General features: G+C 46.5%; 1 protein-coding gene across 4 annotated transcripts in view; it reads right to left on the bottom strand.

Moving 5' to 3' along the window:
• The window catches only part of PRR5L (proline rich 5 like), a 62,516-nt gene that overhangs the window by 28,078 nt on the left and 11,235 nt on the right, over positions 1–23,203 (bottom strand). For all 4 annotated transcript variants that reach the window (XR_012764516.1, XM_075426039.1, XM_075426037.1 and 1 more), the window contains exons 2-5: positions 21,625–21,897; positions 20,172–20,252; positions 16,674–16,722; positions 1,548–1,605 (exon numbers count right to left, since the gene is read on the bottom strand). Coding sequence is in view for 3 of the 4 variants with exons in the window: in XM_075426039.1 (XP_075282154.1) it covers positions 1,548–1,605; positions 16,674–16,722; positions 20,172–20,252; positions 21,625–21,794 (358 nt within the window). In the remaining variant the exon portion in view is untranslated. The remainder of the gene's footprint in view (positions 1–1,547; positions 1,606–16,673; positions 16,723–20,171; positions 20,253–21,624; positions 21,898–23,203) is intronic.

Raw genomic sequence — 23,203 nt, 5'->3', positions numbered from 1 at the left:
TTGTTTCTTCAAGAAATCGTTAAGTCCTGCAGGCACCGAGATTCTGACAGACTTTGTAACGAAAAATCACGTTAAAATAAGAGGCTGTGATTTGAAAAACAGACACAGTAAAACATTGCCATGCCTTGCAGCAGGAACATTATTCCATTTCTGAGTACTGACTGGGACAGTAGAAATTTTCCAGGAAGACAGAGCTAACCAACAAGCATGCACAAGAAGTTCTTGTTGCTGTGACCACAAGACCTGCAACAAGCCTACACATTACGAAAGAAAGGTGCCCGTGAGTCATCTCCTGCAGACATGCCAGCCTGCACGGGCAAAGTGGCTCCAGAGTCACTTCAAACCAGGGACAAAAAAAATGAGGCATAGGAAGAGGGTTTTGCTGTCTGCCTGGGCAATGTCATCTTACCCAAACTATTGGAGCAGCTCCAAACTACTCCCAGGCAGCTTTCAGCTTATTACAGACTGGAACTCAATTTTTGTAATGCTAAAACAGATATTGGAATAGTTTTCTATGAATACAGAGAACAACACCTACAATGAGCTGCCCAGCACTCATTCTGAAGAGCTGGCAGTGGCAGGGCGAGTGCCCACGTTCAGGACAATGCACGAGTCTGCCTTTCTCCTCCCTGACAGGCCCAGTGCCGAAGAAGCACGCACCAAGCAGGAGGCTGGCAACCACACAGCTCCTTCAGGGTCCGAGTCCTACAGCCTGCTGGCTAGGTGGAGCAGTCACTTGGTGAAGAACCATGCGGAGGAATCCAGCACCACCAACATGCCATTATAAGTGTCTGTTGGTATTTAAGGACCCAGATACTGCAGGTTGGTGATTTGCAAGGGGTCTTTCCTACAGGCTACAAAACTGGGTCAAATCAAACAGCAGCCTAGTCCTGAATAAAGACGTGCTCCAGACAGCTTGCTCTGCTTGAGCAAAGCGTTAATAAACATGACTGGCTTCCCACACATCCAACACTGAGAGCCGCTGCACCATGCTGACCTTCGTCCACAGGCTCTGTGGTAGCAAGCGCCTGTACCCCAGTGGTTTGAACAGAACTTCATGTGTGATCAACTTCTTTCCTGAAGGACTTCATTCCCACCCATGTGACTGTTTTTTCTTCAAATTTACACAAAGTCTGCTAGTTCAGCTCTCAGAGGTAGGATGCAGTAACCAAAATCATGCTTACATGGAGCTGCAAATCACATTGAGAAATAAAAGGCAGAAAGCAGCTCTCAGACGTTTTGCAAGAGGATCCATGTCCAGCCCAAAACTGCTTTGAGCCCACGTTCAGCTACCACACGAGACCCATGTTCCTGCTCTGGCAATGAAGACATGGCTGGTGGGAGTGTTGCAGCTAGGTGGTTATTGAAACAGCCCACCATCCCCTCAGCCCCACAAGGGCTGCAGTGTAGCCTGGCTCCCAAAACTTTAGGTGACACCCTAAGACAGTACCAGAAAGGGCTGTATGCTTTCCAGACACACAAACCATCTTGTCTGACCAAACATCAAAGCATGACTCCCTTCCAAAACAGGTTCTTACTATACTTGCCTTCACACAGCTTAACCTTCTCCTCTATAAACAGCAAGCCTTTCGCAAGGAGCTGGTTCTGCCAAGAGAAGAGAGACAGATACACATTTGCCTTTTCTGAGATTTAAAATAAACATGGACGAATAAGGTTTTTTTCAGATGTTATCCACTTTGCATGCAGTTATCTAAAGATTAGTCATATCACAGCACTTTCTCCCAGCACCGCCACCAGACCTGGTCTCACGGTAAGTGCTGTACGTTCATTAACCCCCTCTTGTTCAGCCAGACAAGAGAACACAACAGACACAGCAGATAGTTGAAACACTTGCCAGAAGTGGGAAGGAAGGACCTGTCCTTCATCACAGGAGGGAGTCAAGAAAACAAAATAGTTCTTAACGTAAGAGTGCAGCCACATAAGCTATACCTCAGCCATATGATGGAGGTGATCAAAGGGCCAAATGCTGCCAAAACATCCCACCCTTCGCACTAGCTATGTGTTTGCCTGACTGCACAGGAAGCCACTTCAGCTCCCTAACCCTTACTTCTCTACTCCTACCTATTCTCTTTCTATGAGGCTTTTTTTTTTTTGCTATATTGAGCAGTTGGATCATCTCAGAATGCAGTCTCAAGCAGCAGAAAAAGCGGCAGGAACTAGTCTTTCTAGATAAACTTAACTATCACGGACCAGACAGATCAAGATATCGATGTGTCTGTTTGCAGTTCAGGACATGTAAATATCTGATAAGCTTTCTGTTACCATTTCCCCAAACATAAGAATGGTGCAAAAACAACACCTAACTTGGTGTTCTCCCAGCAGCACTAGGAGAATCACTTATTCTGAAAAGCCTTGAGAATCCCGGACAAAGCAGCTGCTATCACCACACAACATGCTGTTACTGCATTCCAAAAAGGTTCAGTTCTACCACAGAGATCATACTGATAGAGAATAAAGCCTTCTGTCCCTCTGAAAGGATTCAACATCAGGGTAGCACACAATATTCAGAGATACCTCTCTTTCCCTCGTTCGTCCTCCAGCTTTTGTTTGTAATGGGTAACCAGGTCAAAGTTGCACCTTTCAACCTTCCACCAGCTGAGGAGCAAGGCACATCTTTTTTCACTCCCGATGGACACTGCCATTACACCACTGCCTGGACACCACCACGGCCTCCCGATGAGCTGCTGTACCACACACCCGCCCTCGCGCTGCTGCTCCGGATGATGGACCTGCCTCCTGTCACCATATATCACACTGTCTCGTTCATGACACACACAAGCAGGTAACCGTGTAAGCCACCCCGAGCAAAGAGAGCAGCACACCTCTGCATCCTCCCTACAACAAGAAGCAACACTAAACTGGGGTACTATTGAAGGGAATAAAAAGCAGGAAATGTTGCTCTGTGACATTCTCCACTTGTACTTCTCTTTCCAGAACAAAAGAAAAACTTGCCACTTGAGAGTCCTACTTGTTAGCAACTAGCTAGGTTGAGGCTGAGGGACTGGAAAGACCACCATACATCCTACCAGTAAGGAAACATCTCTGGATGCATTGCTGTGGTGGAGAATTCATATGCAAAAAGCTTCCAGGTAGGAAAACACTGAAATTAATGAAATCTGGGGCTGAATTCAAGAAACTCCTTTTGCTTTGGAATCTCAGTTCACGTAAGGCAAGCTCTGAGACCCTTTGGGGCTGAGTGCCATTGTAATATCAGACAGAGATCTTTCCATTGGCAAGATTTCAGCAAAAAGGGCCTGGAAGAAAGATGAAGCCTTTCAGGCTCACCAGTCACATCCCGTGCTATGGTTAGTAGGGGGAACTTCCATAATAAGTCTTTTCTCAAGTCAAGACAAGACTGTATGGACATTGTCTTCTTCACGATGTGAAAGAAGTGCGGTGTTATACAACAGAGAGGAAACAGGTGCCTTTGCTTGGCTGTTGTCCCATCATCATGGCTACTTCATCCACATTAAAACATTAACTCATGTTTTGCTAAAACGGCTTACCTGTCTTAAATGAGCCAGATGTAAGTACTTTCAAGACACTGCGTTAAAAAACACACATCTGCATCCTCTAATGTATATCCAGAGTTCAGTCAAGAAGGCCAATGGTGTCCTGGGGTGCATTAAGAGGAGTGTGGCCAGCAGGTCGAGCTCAGGAGGTTCTTCTTCCCCTCTACTCTGCCCTAGTGAGGCCCCATCTGGAGTACTGTATCCAGTTCTGGGCCTCCCCAGTTCAAGAAAGATGAGGAGCTACTGGAGAGAGCCCAGCGGAGGGCTACGAGGATGGTGAGGGGACTGGAGCATCTCTCCTATGAGGAAAGGCTGAGGGACCTGGGCTTGTTCTGCCTGAAGAAGAGAAGGTGGAGAGGGGACCTAATAAATGCTTACAAATATCTGAAGGGTGGGTGTCAGGAGGATGGGGCCAGACTCTTTTCAGTGGTGCCCAGGGACAGGACAAGGGGCAATGGGCACAAACTGAAGCAGAGGAAGTTCCGTCTGAACATGAGGAAGAATTTCTTCACTCTGAGGGTGATGGAGCACTGGAACAGGTTGCCCAGTGAGGTTGTGGAGTCTCCTTCTCTGGAGATATTCAAGACCCGCCTGGAGAAGACCCTGTGCAGCCTGCTGTAGGTGACCCTACTTCGGCAGGGGGGTTGGACTAGATGACCCACAGAGGTCCCTTCCAAATCTGACCATTCTGTGATTCTGTGATAAGGAGGAATGGCCATGCAATTCACCAATGGTAAGCTCTGTTAGTAGCAATAATGGTTAAACATTGTATAGCGCATACAAGGGAAAAAAAATTGTCATGCTTGTAACTAAGGTAATTTAGCCCTGCTCACAGGTGACTTTTTTTCAGAATTCAAACCCAAATGTATTGAGTATGGTGTTATTCCCAAAATAACGTAGAATTAATGTTCCTTTCAAATTAGTTACACAACGAAACTAGAGCATTTTAGAAGCAACACATGGAATGAAACTGTATTGTTTGAACCACCTATCCAATTCACAAGGCTTTGACCTTTACTAGCTCTAGCAGAGTCCAAAAGCAATGCTATCCATGCAGTAGAGTCAAGCTATAAAAAAATTTCAATACTCTACTATTAACCAGTCCTAAGAATTTCAGCACAGGAATCAGAGCTGACCTGAACAGTCCTGTTTGTCAGGGGAACATGCTAAAATTGCTATTCTGCACACAGGTGGCCACGTGGAGACAGGAACCCAAGGCACTTTTGCATGTGACCTTCTGAACCCGCTCACAAACAGTGTACTAAGGGCTCTCATTAACTGCAGTTGAAAAGCTGTGGATGTCAACAGGTAAAAAGCAGAGCACTGTGGCACTGCCGCAGAGAGCAAAGCAGCTTCCAGGCCTCACGCAGCGCACAGATGTCAGCTTAGGAGGGTCTGCTTTGGTCTCGGCTGACTCCTTCCATGACACCGGTGCCCACCTGGGACCTCTGGCAGGACATGCACCACTGAGGGCCACCTCTGTAACCTGTGGCACCTCGCCCTGCTTACACCTTATTCATTTCTGGCCAAAAGGCCCTATGTTTATTCTGAAAAAAGTCCACTTTCTGAAGTTTTTTTTGGACCCTGGAATTCCGCCCAGTGAAACAATTTAATTATTTTTCCTGCAGAAGCCTATTTGCTGATGTATTCATCATCACTGATGTGACAAAGGGCTGCCCAAAGGAAGCTGCAGGGAGCTTGTCAGCGAGAAATTTTTAATGGCTGGGGGGCTTTGTCTAGGGCTCACTCCTCAGTTAGGGTGAGTGTTAGGGCTGAGAGAAAGACACAGCCAGGGCTCCCAGCAGAGCACAGGAGGAACAGGGCTGCCAAAGGATGAGTAAGCTGCAAAGAGAATGTCCTTAGAGACACTTTCCACCTGGGCAATGACAACAGCATAGCAAGTTGGACAAATAAGTTCACATCATGAAAAAAAATTGCAACATTTCTAAATGTTGGTATCAGCTAATGGAAGGTGACTATTTTGCAAAGATTCTTTAGCAGAAATACAGGCTTTGGAGGGAAATATTAAGTTTTTGGGATCTCCTTTCAAATTTTAGATTTATTCAGCAGAAATACATGACTACAACAAAAAAAGACTTTCCAGGAAAAAACACAAACAGTGTGAAAAAGGAGGGAGGAAAAAATCTGGAACGGAAAAAATCATGAAGGGGGGAAAAAACTGAAACCCACTTACACTGTAAATATTTTTCTGCCTGAACAATAAGATAATGTTTGGAGTAATATTGCACTTTAATCCTTCCAAATGCTTTCAGTTTATTAATAAAGTACTTTAATTCTTTATTTTTCAACCTACAGCTCAAGGTAATCACCTCTCATATACTGCAGAGAAAATTTACAGCCGGTCTTTAATACTGTGTCATTTTAAATTACTATATAATAAAACACATACACATATATATATGAGGGTGTCACTCTTATTTTCTTGTGTTTCTCTCAAGAAATATGAATTCCTTCTCTATCTACACTAGAACATTAGGTTTCAATTTACATATGTTTCCTGAGCACTGCGGATAGAATTTTCCAGCTACTTTGCTTACAAGTTAGTGTTATCGATGCTTTCTACTTTCAGAGATTCTTTTGTATTTTACAGCTATGTCAGCAAACAAAAATACGCATTTGTACAGCTTTATGGGCAGCACAGTTCTATATATTAAACATAGATATATTAACCGTTATCCTGTAGTAATTTATAATGCTCTTACGAACGTACTCTCAGTAATTCCATGTGCTAAATAGATTGCCTCATCTCATTCTTGAGATTTCTCAAAAAAAAAGCTTAGCTCCATACAGTTACTGCAGATGTTTCAATTATCCTCTCAAATTTTCCCTTTTCCTGTGGAAGAGACTTTTTTAAAAAACAAAACAAAAAAACCTCAACCATACTTCATTTCCCTTCTCCCGATCTTAAAAATATCTGGAAATTTTACTTATCTGTTTCTTCTGCTAAAGTCACAGGCTTAGAAATGGATTCAATCCAAACATTACCCCCTCCAGATGAAGCCAGACACGTATATTTTCATTAAAAACCGTACAGGGTTTGCTGACAAATCAATACAATCTAATAAATGCAGCCACAGCAGAGGTCTGTATCAGACCTTGTCTAGATTACAGGTCTCATTTTACTGCTTTATCCCTGGTTGCCAGAGGCAACACAGAGGCAGAGTGTTGAGAGGAAAAATAAATCCGTTGTTTGCAAGCAAGACCAGATAAAGACTCACACCAAGTGAGCTTGAAGGGCACATTATTTGAAAAAGTTTAGCCACCACCTTCGGTCTCCATGCGATCACAGCTGAACCGGGTGCTCGGGGCGCAGTTATCCCCTCCCTTCCCCAAGCCAGCTTTCCCCGGACCACCACGGTGAAGGCTTCGCCCCACTGTCGGGACGCCACGGGCCGCTGCGTGCTCACTGCGGGTGCTGCAAGCCTGCCCTTGCTCTCGCTGCAGTGAAGCACGCCCTGCAGAGAAACCAAGCCCCCAGCTAACCCCCCACATGTACCTGCAGTCAAGAAATCTGGAGAGGTGTTTTGCAGCAGGTAGAAGTGAGCTTGTGAAATCTCGCAGGTTGAAACCCCCCACCTTTCTCAGTGCAGAAAACCACAGTAACTGTTCCAGGTACGCCACCAAGAAGCGCAGCTAAGAGACAGCCTGTAAGTAAGTTTTCAAGTGCCCCGAGTTTTGAAAGACAGGATTCAAAGCCCCAGAAAAACCACTTTTCACTTTTTCCTCAGCAAAGACCCTCCCAGAATGCACGTGTGCTCTTCACTCTTGCAAAGTAAGCTACACTGAAATCATTGGGAATAAAAAAAAAAATATCTGAAGGTAGTCACACACCATGCTGTAAAATGTAGATGCTTTCCAGGTAATTCCTTCTTTTTCCCAGAACAGGTGTTTTCCCTTTCCCCTCCACTGCCAGAGAAATTGAGGCGAGTTTCTCCATCCATACCCAGAGGAGCAATTCCAGCTCCCCAAGCACAATGACTGAAGGCAGAAGCCATCCTAGGCGCAGCAGCTGGGGCTCCTCTCCCAAACCACCAGCGATGGGCACCTTCTTCCTCCCTCCCTCCACCTTGTCAGGAGCTGCATCCCCGACGGGGGCCATGGAGGCCCCTCCTGGGCGGGCTCTCACTGCACTCTGGGCAGAACCGTACCATCTGACTTTGCCAGAGGCAGACTCGGGGCTGCCTGTTGGGAGCCCTCTGCCAGTGGCATGGTCGTGGGGACGGCCTCCAGGCAGGAAGGATTTCGGGGCGATAGCCCTGCCACTAGCAGGCCTTGCTCTGCTGTGGGTGGTACATTCGAGCAGCTAAGGAGTTCAGACAGCAGCTCTGCAGAAAACATCAAGGTGGCTGAAGCCATCGCAGGCGACTTCACGGCTCGTCTGAAAGCCATGTCTCTGAAGTGCACCAAGGCGCAAAGGAATTCTCCTGTTCATCAAAAAATACTACTATTTCCCAACAAGCCACCGCTCTTGGGGGAAAAAAGTTTAAATGAACATCCACTTAATTACGGACAACTTTTGTTTTCCTTTCATGTCTCCAAGCTGAACACGGCCAGTCTGCCTTTAAAAAGTCACATTAACATCGACAAATTAACACTAGTTCATGAAACAGAAATACAAGCTTGGAACGGGAGTAAACTGATCCAGAGCGAACTCAAAATAATTGATTCCATTTTGCTGGGTGAAAAAATCCATTTTTCTTCTACACATTACAGCATTTCTTAAATGAAGTCCCCTCTTCTAGCCCACCAAGGCTTTGTGTTCCAGTGTTAAACCACTTTTTTTACAGGCTCTACAAGCGCATAGCCACTGTTTCTTGGATAAGCATCACTCAAACTTACTTGGCAAGTATTTTCAACAAAGTTACTGCCAGTTGCACACAAACACCTATCTGCTTCTTGGCAGTGTTTTACAAAATGCAAATCTGCGTGAGCTGCAGCATCTCAGATCTGGAGTATCCCCCCCCCATCATTATTTTTTCCTCTAGAAAGAGGGCAAATAGTGACAGAAGCAGAGAGATCATTTTGATCCTACATAAAGAACAAATTGCAAGATAAATATGAAATAACATCCTAAAATGACTCTTCAAGAGACAGCTTTGTTCAAAACAGATCAAAAAGAAAGACAGCCCACTTAAAGAGAGAAAGTGAGGCAGCGCGAGTAAGGAGAGCAGACCCGGCAGACCGAGTAGGCAGGACTGCTATGATCTAGACCACAACGTCCCAGTGCGGCAGCAGCTATGGGAAAAGGGAAAATCCTGGGGCCGGGCGCCCCAGCTCTGCCCTGGCGAGTCGCTACTCCAGGCGGGAGCCCTGCTCAGTTGGGGCACGGCACGCCATCCCACGTTACGCTTCGAGTGGCAGCAGCCAGGCGCCATTCCAAGCGAATCACGCGCGTCTACGGAGCCAACACGTGCAGGGCCTGAAAGCAGGCGTCCCCACTGCCGCTGCCACCCAGGACTAGGTCCTCTGCTCTGCTCGCAGTAACGGGGCTGAGCTGCCGGCTGACCCCGTCCATGATAACGAAGCTGGGCAGTTGCTATGGAGTTTCTGGAGCTGCTCCATGAATGTGCAGCTCTGGAAAGTGCCAGATGAAGCAGAAATAATTAGCTGACCTGCACGAACAGGGGTTCCCAGCCAGTGAGGAGAGAAATACAATAATAAAGACCAGCTTGACCCAAAAGAGTATTGCAGGCATACGGCTGAGCTCTGCAAACCACACAAGCGTGAGTTCTCTCCCCTTGTGCAGCCGCTGAGCTGCTGCAGCCCCTGGCAGCAGGCATGAGACAGCACTTGGCCAGAGAAGAGCTAGCAGTCCCGGTACCCAGCAATAACTATCACTCCAATAATCTGCACAACTACTTCCTTGCCTTGCTGCGATACAGGCAGAAGTAGAAACCTGGTGCTAAGGAAAGACATCTCACATGTACCAGGTTTTTCTCTTTGACTAAGCAGGAGAGAGGGACAGATGGTATTTTCAGCTGTTAGCATGGCTTTACAAAGCAGCCCTTCAAAGGGGAGCAAGCATCACGAGAGATGCTGGATAGGCTGGAGTCCCAGAGACACAGGCAGCAGGGCCTCCAGCAAAAGCTGAGGAGCACACGTTTGCCCCCACCACCGCCGTTGCCTCGCACAGCCAGCTAACTGGCAGCGAGAGGGGCTCTGACCACAGGACTGTTCACCTGTCCCACTCCTGACCACTCTGAATGGAGAGGACCAGATCAGTTTTGGCTTGGATCTGGGCTTGCCTCGTCGCTGCTGCTGGTGCTTAGTTTGGCAGCTATCCGTTATCATCCTGCTATTTTGACTTTACTCGACACCCCAGCAACATGGGTGCTCGCACGTTACGATTTCCATGGTTTTGCACACAAACAGAAAGCCAGGCCTAACTCTGAGTCAGGACTTCAGCTCTCCACTGCAGCAGGCTAGAAACTACGTAACAGCTTCACTTCTGGTTTTAAGGCAACCAAGCTCTCAGGGGATTAAATGAAGAAATACAGTGCACTCGCCGTCCCTCCCCTACCAGCTCTGCCAGCGCAGGCAGTGGGCGTCAGGCTGGAGAGGCATCTGCCCTGGGTATCTGCCTTTCTGCATCTGCAGCCCCTGGGTGCTGGGAGAGGTTACAGGGCCTGGCAAGGCATCGGGTCTCCGCCCCGGGAGGAGGCAGTTTGGAGTCAATCTGCATAAACCAGGCAATTCTGCTAAAGTGGTCAGCTGTGAAATAGCAAGCATTTCCATTTCCCCCCATGAGTTTCAAGCCCCCAGAGAGCGAAAAGAAACAGTTCATCCTTTCCAAAGGTTTTCTTTCAGGCTCTTGGGAGAATCAGGAAGACAATGCATCAATTTGTCAATACTCAGTGGTTTTATATTTCAAACATTTTTTCCATAGCCATTAGGGTCAGACAGCAAGAAAATGAAGAAGGCTTATCTCAAAAATCTTACAGCTTGCCCCAGAGAAGTCCCAATTGTCAATACACCCTGTTCTTCCAAATCCCACACTTTTACCTTCCATGGTCATAGGATTCCTCGCTGTTTCAGTTCAGCTGACCACCAAAGAACTAACCCAGCAGTGAGAGTAGATGGTGCCTTGCTGGGTTACTGAGCAGAGGGGTGGGTACAAAGTGTCCCTTTTCAGCAGCAGCAAACTATCAGATCAGTACATGGCAAAGTCAGTACTGGAAAAAAGTGCAGGAGGAGTTGTAAGCCACCAGGCTGCTAGACAACTACAACCTAGTTGCCCTTACTGAAACTTGGTGGGATGAATCCCAGACTGGAGTGTGGCTATCAATGGCTATAGGCTGTTCAGAAGGGACAGGCAAGGAAGGAGGGGCAGAGGCAACAAAGGGAACCTTGTGGCTGATGCCTACTACAGGCCACCAGATCAAGGGGAGCCTATTGACGAAGCCGCCTTAATCCAGCCACAGGAGGCTTCATGCTCATAGGCTCTCATCCTGCTGGGGAACTTCAACCACCCCAACATCTGCTGGAAATGTAGCACAGAGAGCTGTAGGCAATCCAGGAGACTCCTGGAATGAACTGAGGATAACTTCTTAAGCCAGGTAATGGACAGCCCTACCAGAGGGGATGTGATACTGGACCTGTTGGTCACCAGTGCAAGGGATCTCATCGGTGATGTCAAGATTGGAGGCAGCCTGGGCTGCAGTGATCACGCACTGGTGGAGCTCGCAGTCCTGAGGGATCTGGCTCAGGAAAAGAGTAAACTCAGGACCCTGAATTCTAGGAAAGCAAACTTCCAGATTTTCACAGAATAAGTCAACAGGACCCCTGGGAAACTGCCCTTAGGGACAAGGGAGCAGAATGGAGCTGGCAGATCTTTAAGGACACTTTCCATAGCGCACAAGAGCTCTCCATCCCCAGGTGTAAGAAGGGAAGAGACAGGCATGGCTGAGTCAAGACCTGCTGGTCAAACTAAAAGGCAAGAAGGAAATGCACAGGCGGTGGAAGCAGGGACCGGTATCCTGGGAAGAGTACAGGGACGCTGCCTGGTTGTGTAGGGTCAGGGTCAGGAAGGCCAAAGTGCAGATGGAGCTGAACTTGGCAAGGGACATAAAGAATAATAAGGACTTCTACAGGTATGTCAGCCAGAAAAGGAAGGTCAAAGAAAGCGTACCCTCCCTGAGGAACATGACTGGCAAACTGGTAACAATGGATGAGAAGAAGGCTGAGGTACTGAAGAACGCTTTTTGCCTCAGTCTTCACTGGCAACCTCTCTTCCCACACCTCTTGAGTGGATGGACCTCAAGGCAGGGACCGGGGGAGCAAAGTCACTCCCATAGTAAGAGACAATCAGGCTCATGACCACCTGAGGAACCTGATCATACAGAAGTCTATGGGACCTGATGAGATGCATCCGAGTCCTGAGGGAATTGACTAAAGTAGTTGCCAAGCCACTCTGCATGATATTTGAAAAGTCACGGCACTCAGGTGAAGTCCCTGGTGACTGGAAAAAGGGAAACATTGCACCCATTTTTAAAAAGGGTAGGAAGGAGGACCCTGGGAACTACCGACTTGTCAGCCTCACCCCCATGAATGGGAAGATCATGGAACAGATCCTTTCCATGCTAAGCCACATGGAAAACAGGGAGGTGATTTGAGACAGTCCGTACGGCTTCACCAAGGGCAAATCCTGCCTGACCAACCTAGTGGCCTTCTATGATGGACATCAGTGGACAAGGGCAGAGCCACTGATGTCAAAGGCCTCACAGAAGTCCAGGTAGATGTCATGTTCCCCCACAACATTCTTCTCTCTAAATTGGAGAGATATGGATTTGATGGATGGACTGTTTGGTGCGTAAGGAATTGGCTGGATGGTCAACGGCTCAATGTCCAGATGGAGACCGGTGACAAGTGGTGTCCCTCAGGGGTTCATACTGGGACAGTACTGTTTAATATCTTCATAAGTGACATCGATAGTGGGATCGAGAGCACCCTCAGCAAGTTTACAGATGACACCAAGCTGTGTGGTGTGGTTGACATCACTGAGGGACAGGATGCCATTTGAGGGACCTGGACAAGCTCGAGAAGTGGGCCCGTGTGAATTTCATGAGGTTCAACAAGGCCAAGTGCAAGGTCCTGCACCTGGGTTGGGGCAACCTCTGGTATCAGCACAGGCTGGGGGATGAAAGGATTGAGAGCAGCCCTGCTGAGAACGACTTGGGGGTACTGGTGTATGAAAAGTTGGACATGAGCCGACAATGTGTGCTCACAGCACAGAAAAGCCAACCATATCCTGGGCTGCATCAAAAGAAGCGTGGCCAGCAGGTCGAGGGAGGGGATTCTACCCCTCTGCTCTGCTGAGATCCCACCTGGAGTCCTGCCTCCAGCTCTGGAGCCCTCAGCACAGCAAAGACATGGACCTGTTGGAACGGGACCAGAGGAGGGCCACAAAAATTATCAGAGTGCTGGTACACCTCTCCTATGAAGAAAGGCTGAGAGAGTTGGGGCTGTTCAGCCTGGAGAAGAGAAGGCTCCAGGGAGACCTTATTGTGGCCTTTCAGTACTTAAAGGGGGCTTATAAGAAAGATGGGGATGAACCTTTTAGCAGAGTCTGTTGTGATAAGACAAGGGGTAACAGTTTTAAACTAAAAGACGGTAGATCCAGACTGGATATAAGGAAGAAATTTTTTACGATGGGTGTGGTGAAATGCTGGAAGAGGTTGCCCAGAGAGGTGGTAGATGCCCCATCCCTGGAAACACTCAAGGCCAGGGTGGACAGGACTCGGAGCAATCTGATCTGGTTGAAGATGTCCCTGCTCACTGCAGGGGGGTTGGACTAGATGACCTCTAAAAGACCTTTCCAACTCGAACTGTTTTATGAAAACCTGGAACATGAAGCACTGCTTTAAGGCAGATGTGCAGCAAGTATTAGAAGTCCTAGCTATCTGGCATTTACACTCAGGACTCCGATCCAAGGAGATGGCTTGTATATATAATAGGGCTGCTAAAGCAGCAGATTTCTTAACACAAATCTCATTCAGAATGAAATGTCTGAGTTCCCACCAAAACCCTTGCAGGAGTTACATTTCACTTTCAAATACAAAACAGACTAAGTAACTCTGGTATGATGACGGTTTGGTAACAAAGACTGCCTAATTCCCATCCGTTTCCTAAACATTCCTTTAGCAGCTTCAGGAGCTAAAACCTGGTAATTTGCATGAGTGTTGGTGAAAAGGACTTGTGAGTAATCAAGTCAAGTTGATGACAAAGATCGACTTGTCTCACTATAAAAGCTCTGCTTCATTTTAGTCTTAAATATTCAGTGGTTAGAAAAATTGTTCATGTGTGTAAGAGCCAGAAATCTTAAAACAATGGAAAATATTATTTTAAAATTTTTCTTAGTGGCTTTTGTTTCAAATGCTGTGGCATAAGAAATGGAAAACACTTAAGTCAATTTATCGCATCCAAATATTATGTGACCCAGTTAGTTGCTCTAATTGCTGCTAGGGTATTTAAAACTGCCTGGTTACACATGAGAGCAGATCCTCCAGGGCCCATCTCAATCTCAAAGAACAGTAAACTTGGTTCTCAGGGTAGCTTTTCAGTGGGTTTTAACAGACGGAGGAGGAGGTTGCTGCCAAAAGCTGCACTTCCACCCTACTCCCCAGGCTGGCAACCCACTCCCATCACCTCCCCCATCTCAGAGGTGATGAGCACAACAAGTCAAAGGAAGTAGCCTGAAAACTATAATTTTTCTTTCAATGTTATTTTTCTGTCAAATCCGCAGCCTGGTTCAGTTCTGTCGATTTTGGTGGCAGCAGTATTGCCAGAAACCAGCTGGCATCAGCTGTGAAACTGAACCCACGGGTAAATGAAACAACATTGTCAGCCCTTCTTTGGCACATGAGTAGTCTTCTTCCCCCGCTCCACAGCCCGAGGATTTTTGAGTAAAGGCGTCCAGGAGTGAGTAGTAACTTTTATCACTGCCACGCGCTGTCAGTCTAGAATCAGAAATAAGTCTGCATCTTAGCTCACAGCAGGGAAAAAAGCTCATTGCCTGGAACAGCCTTTATCTCACAGTTTGTCTCATGGCTTGCCAGCACCAAAGGTTTTACTTCAGGCTAAGTCTGATGGATGCCAAGTTACTCCTTTTAACTTCGAGCCAAAAAAATCCCAGAAATTAATGAGTCCCAGTGGCTTCAGTGGGAGAACAGCAGCTGCAGGTGAACTAGTACACCTACGCTGAGGTATTTGCACAAGTGTGAACAGACAGACCAACAGACAGACCCAGAGGTGAGCCCAGTCCTTGCGCTGCAAAGGCAAAGGCAGTGCAGTGTGTGTGGAGCACCTACAACGTGGTTGTGGCTGGTGGCTGAGGCACTACAGCCCTGCCACCAGGCTGAAGGAGCACAGGTTTTGCTCCTGCTTTTGCAGAAAACAGAGCTGGTGATCAGACCCTTCTCCCAGGACAAGATCAGATGCCCTCAGCTTGCCAAGAGGGATGCAACACAGACATCCAGCCTCCAGCAGCCAGCAGGCTGTAGTCTGAGCAGTCCCTTCAGTCATCAGCTCTACTACTAACAGATCTAGGGAGCCTCAGCTAATGCCACTAGCCCCAGTGTGACTGTGACAGGCTTGAGGTCTACAGTCTGGAGGAAGAGGACAATACATCCAAACCCCAGCACTGGGAGCCATCCGGTCCCCAGCAGTTGTCGGCTCCTCTTGCGCAGCCACACGATGCAGCTGTGTCTCACCTGGTGCTGGAACCTACCCAGGCCTCTTTCAGCACAGTCTGAATTTTCCAAACCAGACAGCAGTCACACATCAGCACCTTACATGCCTCAGGACTGTGCTCAGGTCTGTGCTCTGTTCAGGCTTACGTGTGCATGAAGTTCCCTCTGGACATTTTCTGCTTATTCCAGCCTTGCACACCATGCCTAACACTGTAGTACCTGGGTACCTGATCAAGACCTTTCAAACTCCAACTCACCATACATACTTAGTTGCACACTGTCACTTGCCTGCTTTTAAATTAGCAGCAGCAGTAGCAAATTTCCACTTAAGCCAGGCACTTCGTGCAAGGGGCTCACAGCCTTTCCGCTGGGCTGCCACCAGACCCCACTCACGGTCTAGGAGAAGTCCCACCATTCAGCACCAGCAGCCGCCTCTTTCCAGTAAACGACTTGTGCAGACAGGGTCTGAAGAAGTGAAACATAACTACCCCTGGGGCAGGAGTTTGCTTCTCACTTGATAGCCCAGCACGGGGAATTTTTTTTTAAGTCACGTAATCTAATACTGATAAGAAACAACACTAGTTTTCTTTTTCCCCTTTCTAAGCTGTTAGCACAGTAGGCAGCAGCATCAGCCGCTTCATAAAGTACTGAAATTCTCTCTCTCTCTCTCTCTCTCTCTCTTACTCAAAGGGAAAAAACCCCTCTTGCTTTCAGCAGCCACCTCCTTTTTTTTAAAATCAACACTACACTGAACAACTCACAACACTGAAAGCCATCAGTGCTCTCTCAAAATCATCCAACACACTTTCATGTGGTTATACTTGAACCTCTGTCTCTCTGGACAATATCAGCAAAAGGTAATAACATCTATTCACATTTGTGATTGATCAGTCTTCCCTCATCCTTCATCTCTTGCTTTTTCGTAGGTTGCATTTATATTTGTGGGACTAACAGGCAAGCAGCACCCAGGTTGATTTCCTGCTGATAGGGACTTCCTTCGCTGTCCGCCCCTCCCACCCCCAAAACAGACAGCCATTGTCTTTTCTCTTCCCCTTTCCTGGCCTCTGCTGCAGAAAACCTACTCCTGAATTCTCTACACTAGAAAAATAGGGTGAAAAAAACTCTGAAAAGTTATCCCATCTTCTTTAAAAAGTTCAGGTTAATTCCTTCTTGACCTTGGCAGGCCACTAGCAGCCTTTCTTAAGTGCAAAGGAAGATTATCCTTAATTTAGCACATACGCCCATAAATATGACTACTCCCAAGTCTATACGGCCCACATTAAAAAATTCCAGTATCTCCATCATCTCCTGTAGCAAAAACAAATACAAAACTTGTAGTCTATGTGCATGTAAAAGGCGGTCCTAATGTTTTTATAGGCTAGAAAGCTGAAGAGAGCAAACTTCAAAAGAAAGCAAGCAAATCATGTAATACCTGAAAGTAATCTGTGATGAAGGATCCCAGTTCACTCTTCAGCAGCCGTCTGTAGACAGAAGGAATGCAGCCATAAAGTAACAGCCATTGCTGGTCATTTCTTACAGGTCTATCTGCACTTTACTACCAGTCATACCAAAGACATGTGAGTGTATGTGAATGTGTCATTATGGCCACAGTTAAGATTTCTTTTACCTTTAGGTACATATTCTACAAATGCCCACAAAGGCTACTCTCATATTATGAAGGAATGAAACAGTTTCCCTTAAGTCCTCTATTGAGAAGCCATACACCTAGAATGAGCAAAAAAACCCCAAAACATTTACCCCCAGAAAGTTGGGGAGACAATGTAACATTATTTAGTTTGAAATCCATCATCTTTTCTGCTTTTTATTTAAACAAAGACACCTTTCATTTCACTGAAAATAGCATATCTCGCTAATGCTGTACTTCCTTTTCTCTTGGAAGTCAAAGGTGGGAGGATAAGGAAAGAAGCAATGAAGTAAACACACAAGCAGAAGCTGCAGCTTCCCCATAACTACGACATTAAGAAAAAAAAAGAAGGTACATTTTTCAAGAAAGAAATTCTAGAAAATTAACAAGAGGTGTTTTAAATACATTCAGGGCAGAAGCCACTCTAAACAAGTGTTTCTGATTAAAATGTTGGATATTAAATCAGGCCATGATAAAAGTTTTAAATTTTAATACATACTAATATTTCAAAACTCTGTTATAAAAATCAGGATTGTTTTACATCAGAAGAATCATTAAAAAAAAGGTCTCACAAAGCTCACAGCATTTGCACTTTCAGCTTCCAACGACTGTGAGCATAAATTCTGTAGCAGTAAATTCTGCCTAAAATTTACAGGGCATCCAACACTTTCTACTGCAAAACACTGCAGTTTTTTGCTGCTGTAGGAGTTTCGCTTTAGACCAATGTGAAGTATAATCAAGAGAGCTCAGAAATGGCATTTGAATCAGGGACCACCCACTTCTCAGGCCAGGTTCTTACTAACAAACTACACCACTTTTTCCTAATCTTTGCTAAAAGTCTGTTTTGGCAGCAACCCTCCTCCCTAACCATTTTGTAACCCTTCTACACTTATTTGCATGCCAGCATGCTTTTACTCTTTCTCTCTCAGCGTGGTTATATTCACCCCGCCCACCTCAAAACACATTTCTATTTCCATCAGGCGGATAAACCACAGACGTCTTTGGGGGCCCGTTTGCCAGGAGCTCTTCCACCGGCTTCAGCAGAGTCCCCGGGGCTCTCTGCCGGCGGATTGACAAGCCCACGGCAAGACTTCGACTCATGCAGGTAGACCAGCAACCGGGGGCTTGCACCCCGGAGAGAACCCAAGGGAGGGGTCTCCTCCTAACCACGGCCAGGTCACCTCCTGTTTCCTGAAATCCCATCTCCCAAGGGCATCTCTTACGTTTCCTCTTCCTGTGACAACTGACTTTCAGAGCAGTAAAAAAGAAAAAAAAAAGCATCCTATCCAGTGCAATGATATCAAATCACAGCAAGACAAAAACCTGGTGGCAGCAATCCAGAGCAAAACGTTACCACCTGCTCATCTCCTGGTCTTGTCATTAGTGTCCTACTTTTAAACTCCACTGCATTTCCCACTGTCAAATAACAGCACTGCGCACAATCTGTGAGCCTCGAAACGCACTGCATTTGCTAACTTCCACCCAGGAGCTGAACGGAGAACTATGAACGAGGAAAATGCACCAGCTCGACCTAATGGCACACCAAGAGTTGGCCGTCTGACAGGTCCGGCTCTTTGGCCGGTGTCAAGCTCGAATTTCACCTCACGCACACCAAGCTAACACTGCATTGGGAGCTACATCAAGAGTCACAGGTGCGAGGCTGCAGGTGTGCAGACAAACATACCTGCAGGTGCATGTCCTTTGCTCCTTAGACACACATTAAAGAGCTACTTGAATGCTAAAGTGGCCTATTTAGAGAAGGACATTTGGAGAAGTAACCAACGCTCAGGGCGCCTGCAGGAACGTTAATCACGTATTTCAAGGTGAGTGCTTCCAGAGCTGCTTACGAAGCATACACAATTGACCAAGAATTGCCTGTTCTTCGCCCGGCTCTCAGCAGTCTAGCTCCACTTCAGTAACCAGCATGAAGAGAGCACGGTCCAGCCACTGGGACCAAGCCCAGGCACCACGGCTCTTCTGCCTGGCACCCTGCCTCCGTACAGGGGTGGGAAGGAGCGCCTGCCTGCGCCAGGGAGGGGAAGCAGGCTGCAGCCACCACAGCAGGCAACAGTCTGGCAGACGAGTCATAAAACCCAAAGCCGGTCCCCAACGCTGCCAACAGGCTGTGGGTTAGGGTATTTCCCACGCCTTACAACATTTGTCTTCCTTTTCACACACAGAAATACTCAGCCCATGGAGAATTAAGACTGCTCCAAGTGCTTAAACCTAACTTGAGGACTTCTGATCTGAGCGCACGAAAATACCATTAAAGCATGAGACACTGCCCTCATTCCGCTCTTGAAAGGAATTGTATTGAACTTTCACCTTTGGGACCAGACCAAGCAGGACAGCATCTCGTGCCCTGCAAGTTGCATTTATTTTGAAAGTAGGGAAAGGGGTAGCTTAAACCGCCTCTTGTTACGTGCTTAGCCCAAATTGCCATTTGAATCTCAGCACTCGGGAAAAATCAGTGGGGGAAGGGGCATATGAAAGGAGAAGTGGAGACCTATATGACAGCATTCATGATGAATGAATACGGATGTAGCAGGAAAGAGAGAGGGAGGAGGAAGTACATCCACAAGCTCTGACAATGCTCCTCTCAGCAGCACTTGGAACCAAGGCAAGAATAAATTGTTCTTTATCTACCCTACAGTCCTATCTATTGCTAACCAAACTTTCCAAATAATCAGAATGAAACCACAGATAATCATGAAACCTGCTTAAAAAAAATGATACTTCTAATCATCACTAACATCAGTGTTAGAAAATGTTTGTTAGGCTTTTAGGTTTTTTATCTTTAGCGTTTGTATTTTCAGGTCTTGGTCTGCAATTATCATGTGAAGATTAAGCTTTTAAATAAAGTACTGTGTTTTGCTTTCATTTTAAACACTCCATGGTTCTGAGAAGCTTGGGTTTAGAAAAGAGATATTGCTACTATCACGAATGCCCTGATAAATATGTGTAAAAAACAGCACATAGAGGCAAACCTCTTAGGAGGGGACAAAATCCTTATAATCTAAGTAGATACACCACATCTTGTCCTTGTGAAAGCTATGCATCCACAGAGGTCGGGGAAACATTACCCAAGTGCCTCATGCCATTCACTCCACACAATAGCAGAAAAGAAGGAAGTTAGCCTGAAACTCCAAAGCTGTGCTGAAATTTGCTTCAGTCCTTTCTCCTCCCACCAATATCCTACAACTGTGGTTCTGCAGGGGAACAAAACCAAGCAAATGCCAAACAAGCAGCAACAGAAATCCCTTTTCATGCATTTCAGCAACCTACCTGATATTTTCATTGAGAGTGTAAAGTTCATTGTTCTGCAAGCCTCCCCCTTTGAACACATTTATCACTGCTGTTTGCACGCTGCCAAAAAAGAAACGAGACAGTACAACATCCATAAATAACAGCCACCAGTCTGATTTAACACAGAGTGCAATGTCAGCTAGCCGCCAAAAGCCAAGTGATTATAATGGGGCGGAGAGGTTAATTGCACTTAAATACTTCCACTCTTCCTCCCCTGGAAATCATCACCCCTATTTGCCTACATCTCTCATGGGAGACAGAGCAGAACCAACCTGAAATTGTGCCTAGAGTAACCGAGGGAAAGTCGTTACAGGGGCACTGTTCACAAAGAACGTGTTCACACCAGACACATCTTTAACAGGACTGTTTCGGGGATCTCTGCTGTGTGCTGCAGGCTAGCTGCTATGAGGAGACGTAGATTTTTGGCAATATCTGCCAAACACATCACATGGCATTACCCAGCGATGCTAGCAGGGACCACTCAATCCGCAGCGTCTGGCAGAACACTGGCTGTGCTGGAAGACGTTCTGCAGCCAGCAGCACCTCAGTCAGACCCAACTTTAAGCCCTGTTAATTCCTGTGAGATGCTGTTGGAGGATCTTCTGACTCTTACTTCTCTCACCAGCACAGAGGGAGTCACGAAGTGACAGCATACAAGATGGTTTAGCCGGTCTAAAGGCTTGCCATGGCTGACAAGAGAAGGTGGCATTCCCTTCTGTGGGCTGGTTATGGCACCTGCATGCTTTGTGGACCTCAGCTCATTATCCTGGCCCAAAACTGAGACATTTTTGCCAGACTACTTTTATGCGACACTGGTAAGCCGAGCTAGGTCAGCAAGAGAGAGGGGTCTGCAGAGCGCAGAGCTGGTGCAAGGTGGCAGAAGGGAAAGCGGGAACACCCACTTTTGGTTGCAGCAGACCATTAGATCAGATCAGGACATCTCACTCTTCACCCTAGACATTGTTTTTCCAGTTGCCATTGCTGCATGACACGCACCGCAAACAGGATTTGGCTGTCAATAGGAAATGCTGTTAGAAGCCACAAGCTTAGCAGTTGTCAGAGGAACCTGACGGCGGTAAAGCTTCACAATATGCAAATAAATGCCTGCTGTGCATTAGGAAACTGGCCTTTATTACAATATTGGGAATGTGTTTTCCTAAATGGTACTTAAAATATGCAACTGTTAATAAAGAGCAACTCTGTCTTACTTCAAGACCTCTGAACAATGTTGGCCAAAAACAAGGCTGAACACCACTAGGTCTAATTTTCTCACTTTCTCGGGGGCTTTCAATGCCGGAAAAGCTTGGGCTTGCCAAAAATTCATGCATGCTTATAAATGGATGAGTTTAGCCGTAAATGGTCTGAAGCACAAACGGCCCTTCTCACGGGGCTGCTGCCAGGCAACAGCCCAGCCTAGGTGGGTCCTGCTCACCTGTTCCAGGCAGAGTTGGAGCTGAGCTGCAGAGCCTGCCGGGCTGCCTGGAACCGTGGCAGGTCACTGAGGACCGGAGAGCTCATGAAGCGAGGTCGGGGCCTTCTGAATGAACCCATCTTGTGGAACTGGAGAGCAAAGGATGGAGCTACAGTGAACCCACCAGTCATAGGGTCGGTGGAGAGGAGCAGGGTCGTCAGAAAGTCTCTTCTCTTGAAGGTCTAAGTCTCAATCTCAGTGATGTCAACGAGTCTCCAAAACCAATGACTCAGCCTGCAGAAAAAGCGAAGAGTCAGCATTGAAGTAGTAGTTCCCCACAGCATCAGGTTGTGACATCTACATGCTTGAAGGATGACGCAGGAATTGAAGCAGCCCTGCAAAGCGAAGAGAAAGGAAAAGAGCAAGACAAAGAAGGGAAGGGTGAAAAAATCCTATCCCATTAACAGCAAATCTGGGCAAACATTCCAGACTTTTCAATAGCAGCCCCCCTTCCCATCTTGCCCCTTAAATAATGACCCAACACAGCCGGCCAGAAATACAAGCATGGGCTCTCTTCCCATTTCAGTTAGCAGAGATACAAGAACAGAGGTGCCTAAACTCTTCTGCCAGTGGCATTTTACAAATACCTTTAAATACAGTTAGCCATTCAGCCCGTATAAAATAGTAGAAACTGGAGAAAGAGAAAACTATTTCACCAGAAAGGAACAAAAGATGAACAATGGAAGAAAAGATGAACAGACAAACACAATGCTTTGAGAAATGTTGTGCAAGGGAATAAAACCACTCGTTATCAGTCCATTACAAAAAGGACACAACAGAGAGCTTCTGCAAAAGAGGTGTGACAACCAGATAGTTTGAGAGTAAGCAGAACTTCTATGTTTGTTTTGTTGTCTACAGAATGAGAAGTAATTGCTAGGCAAAATATGAAATGCCCGTATTTTCCACTCTGATCATCATCTCCATACAGATGAATATGCAGCTCCAAGTAAACCACAGAAATAGAAGATGTTAGCTTGGATAAAAACCACAGAAAAACTTTGGCAAGGCTTCTGTACTTCGAAATCTTCCCACTTCAAACAAATACGAGCAGTAGATGAAGTTGGCAGTTTGGAGAACGGAGATGTGGGAGAAAGGAGAGAGGAGGAAAAAAAACAAACAAAAAAGTTGTGTAACTGAACTGCACATGAAGGATGTAAAGCAAAATCTCCTCTTCTCCACTACATCATCAGCATGAGGTGAAAAGAGAGATAACCAGCCAAAGAAATGTTGTGTATCTGCACAGTGCTTCTAATTAGACCAGTGCTCAGCTTCAGGAAACTCTTTCTACTCCCCAAGCCATAATTAACTCTTTTACGTGTAAGAGCACAGCTTTCTTCCCACCCATCCAGCCCCATTTCATGACCAGCTCACTTTGCTCCCCTGCCTCCGCATGGCCTTGTCAGATTCCGATTAACCACCCCGAAGCCCTCGCAAGCCCCTGATGTGACATGGACACCATGCACCCTGCCATTGAGGAAGTTAAAAGAGAAAACACAGAGAAAACACCTCATTTTTTAGGCACTGAAACATGTGGGACTAT

The sequence above is a fragment of the Opisthocomus hoazin genome, chromosome 7, assembly GCF_030867145.1.
Source record: "Opisthocomus hoazin isolate bOpiHoa1 chromosome 7, bOpiHoa1.hap1, whole genome shotgun sequence".
In the NCBI taxonomy this organism is placed as follows: Eukaryota; Metazoa; Chordata; class Aves; order Opisthocomiformes; family Opisthocomidae; genus Opisthocomus; species Opisthocomus hoazin.
Note: the sequence above shows the minus strand (reverse complement) of the source record. Positions and strands in the feature narration are given on the sequence as shown.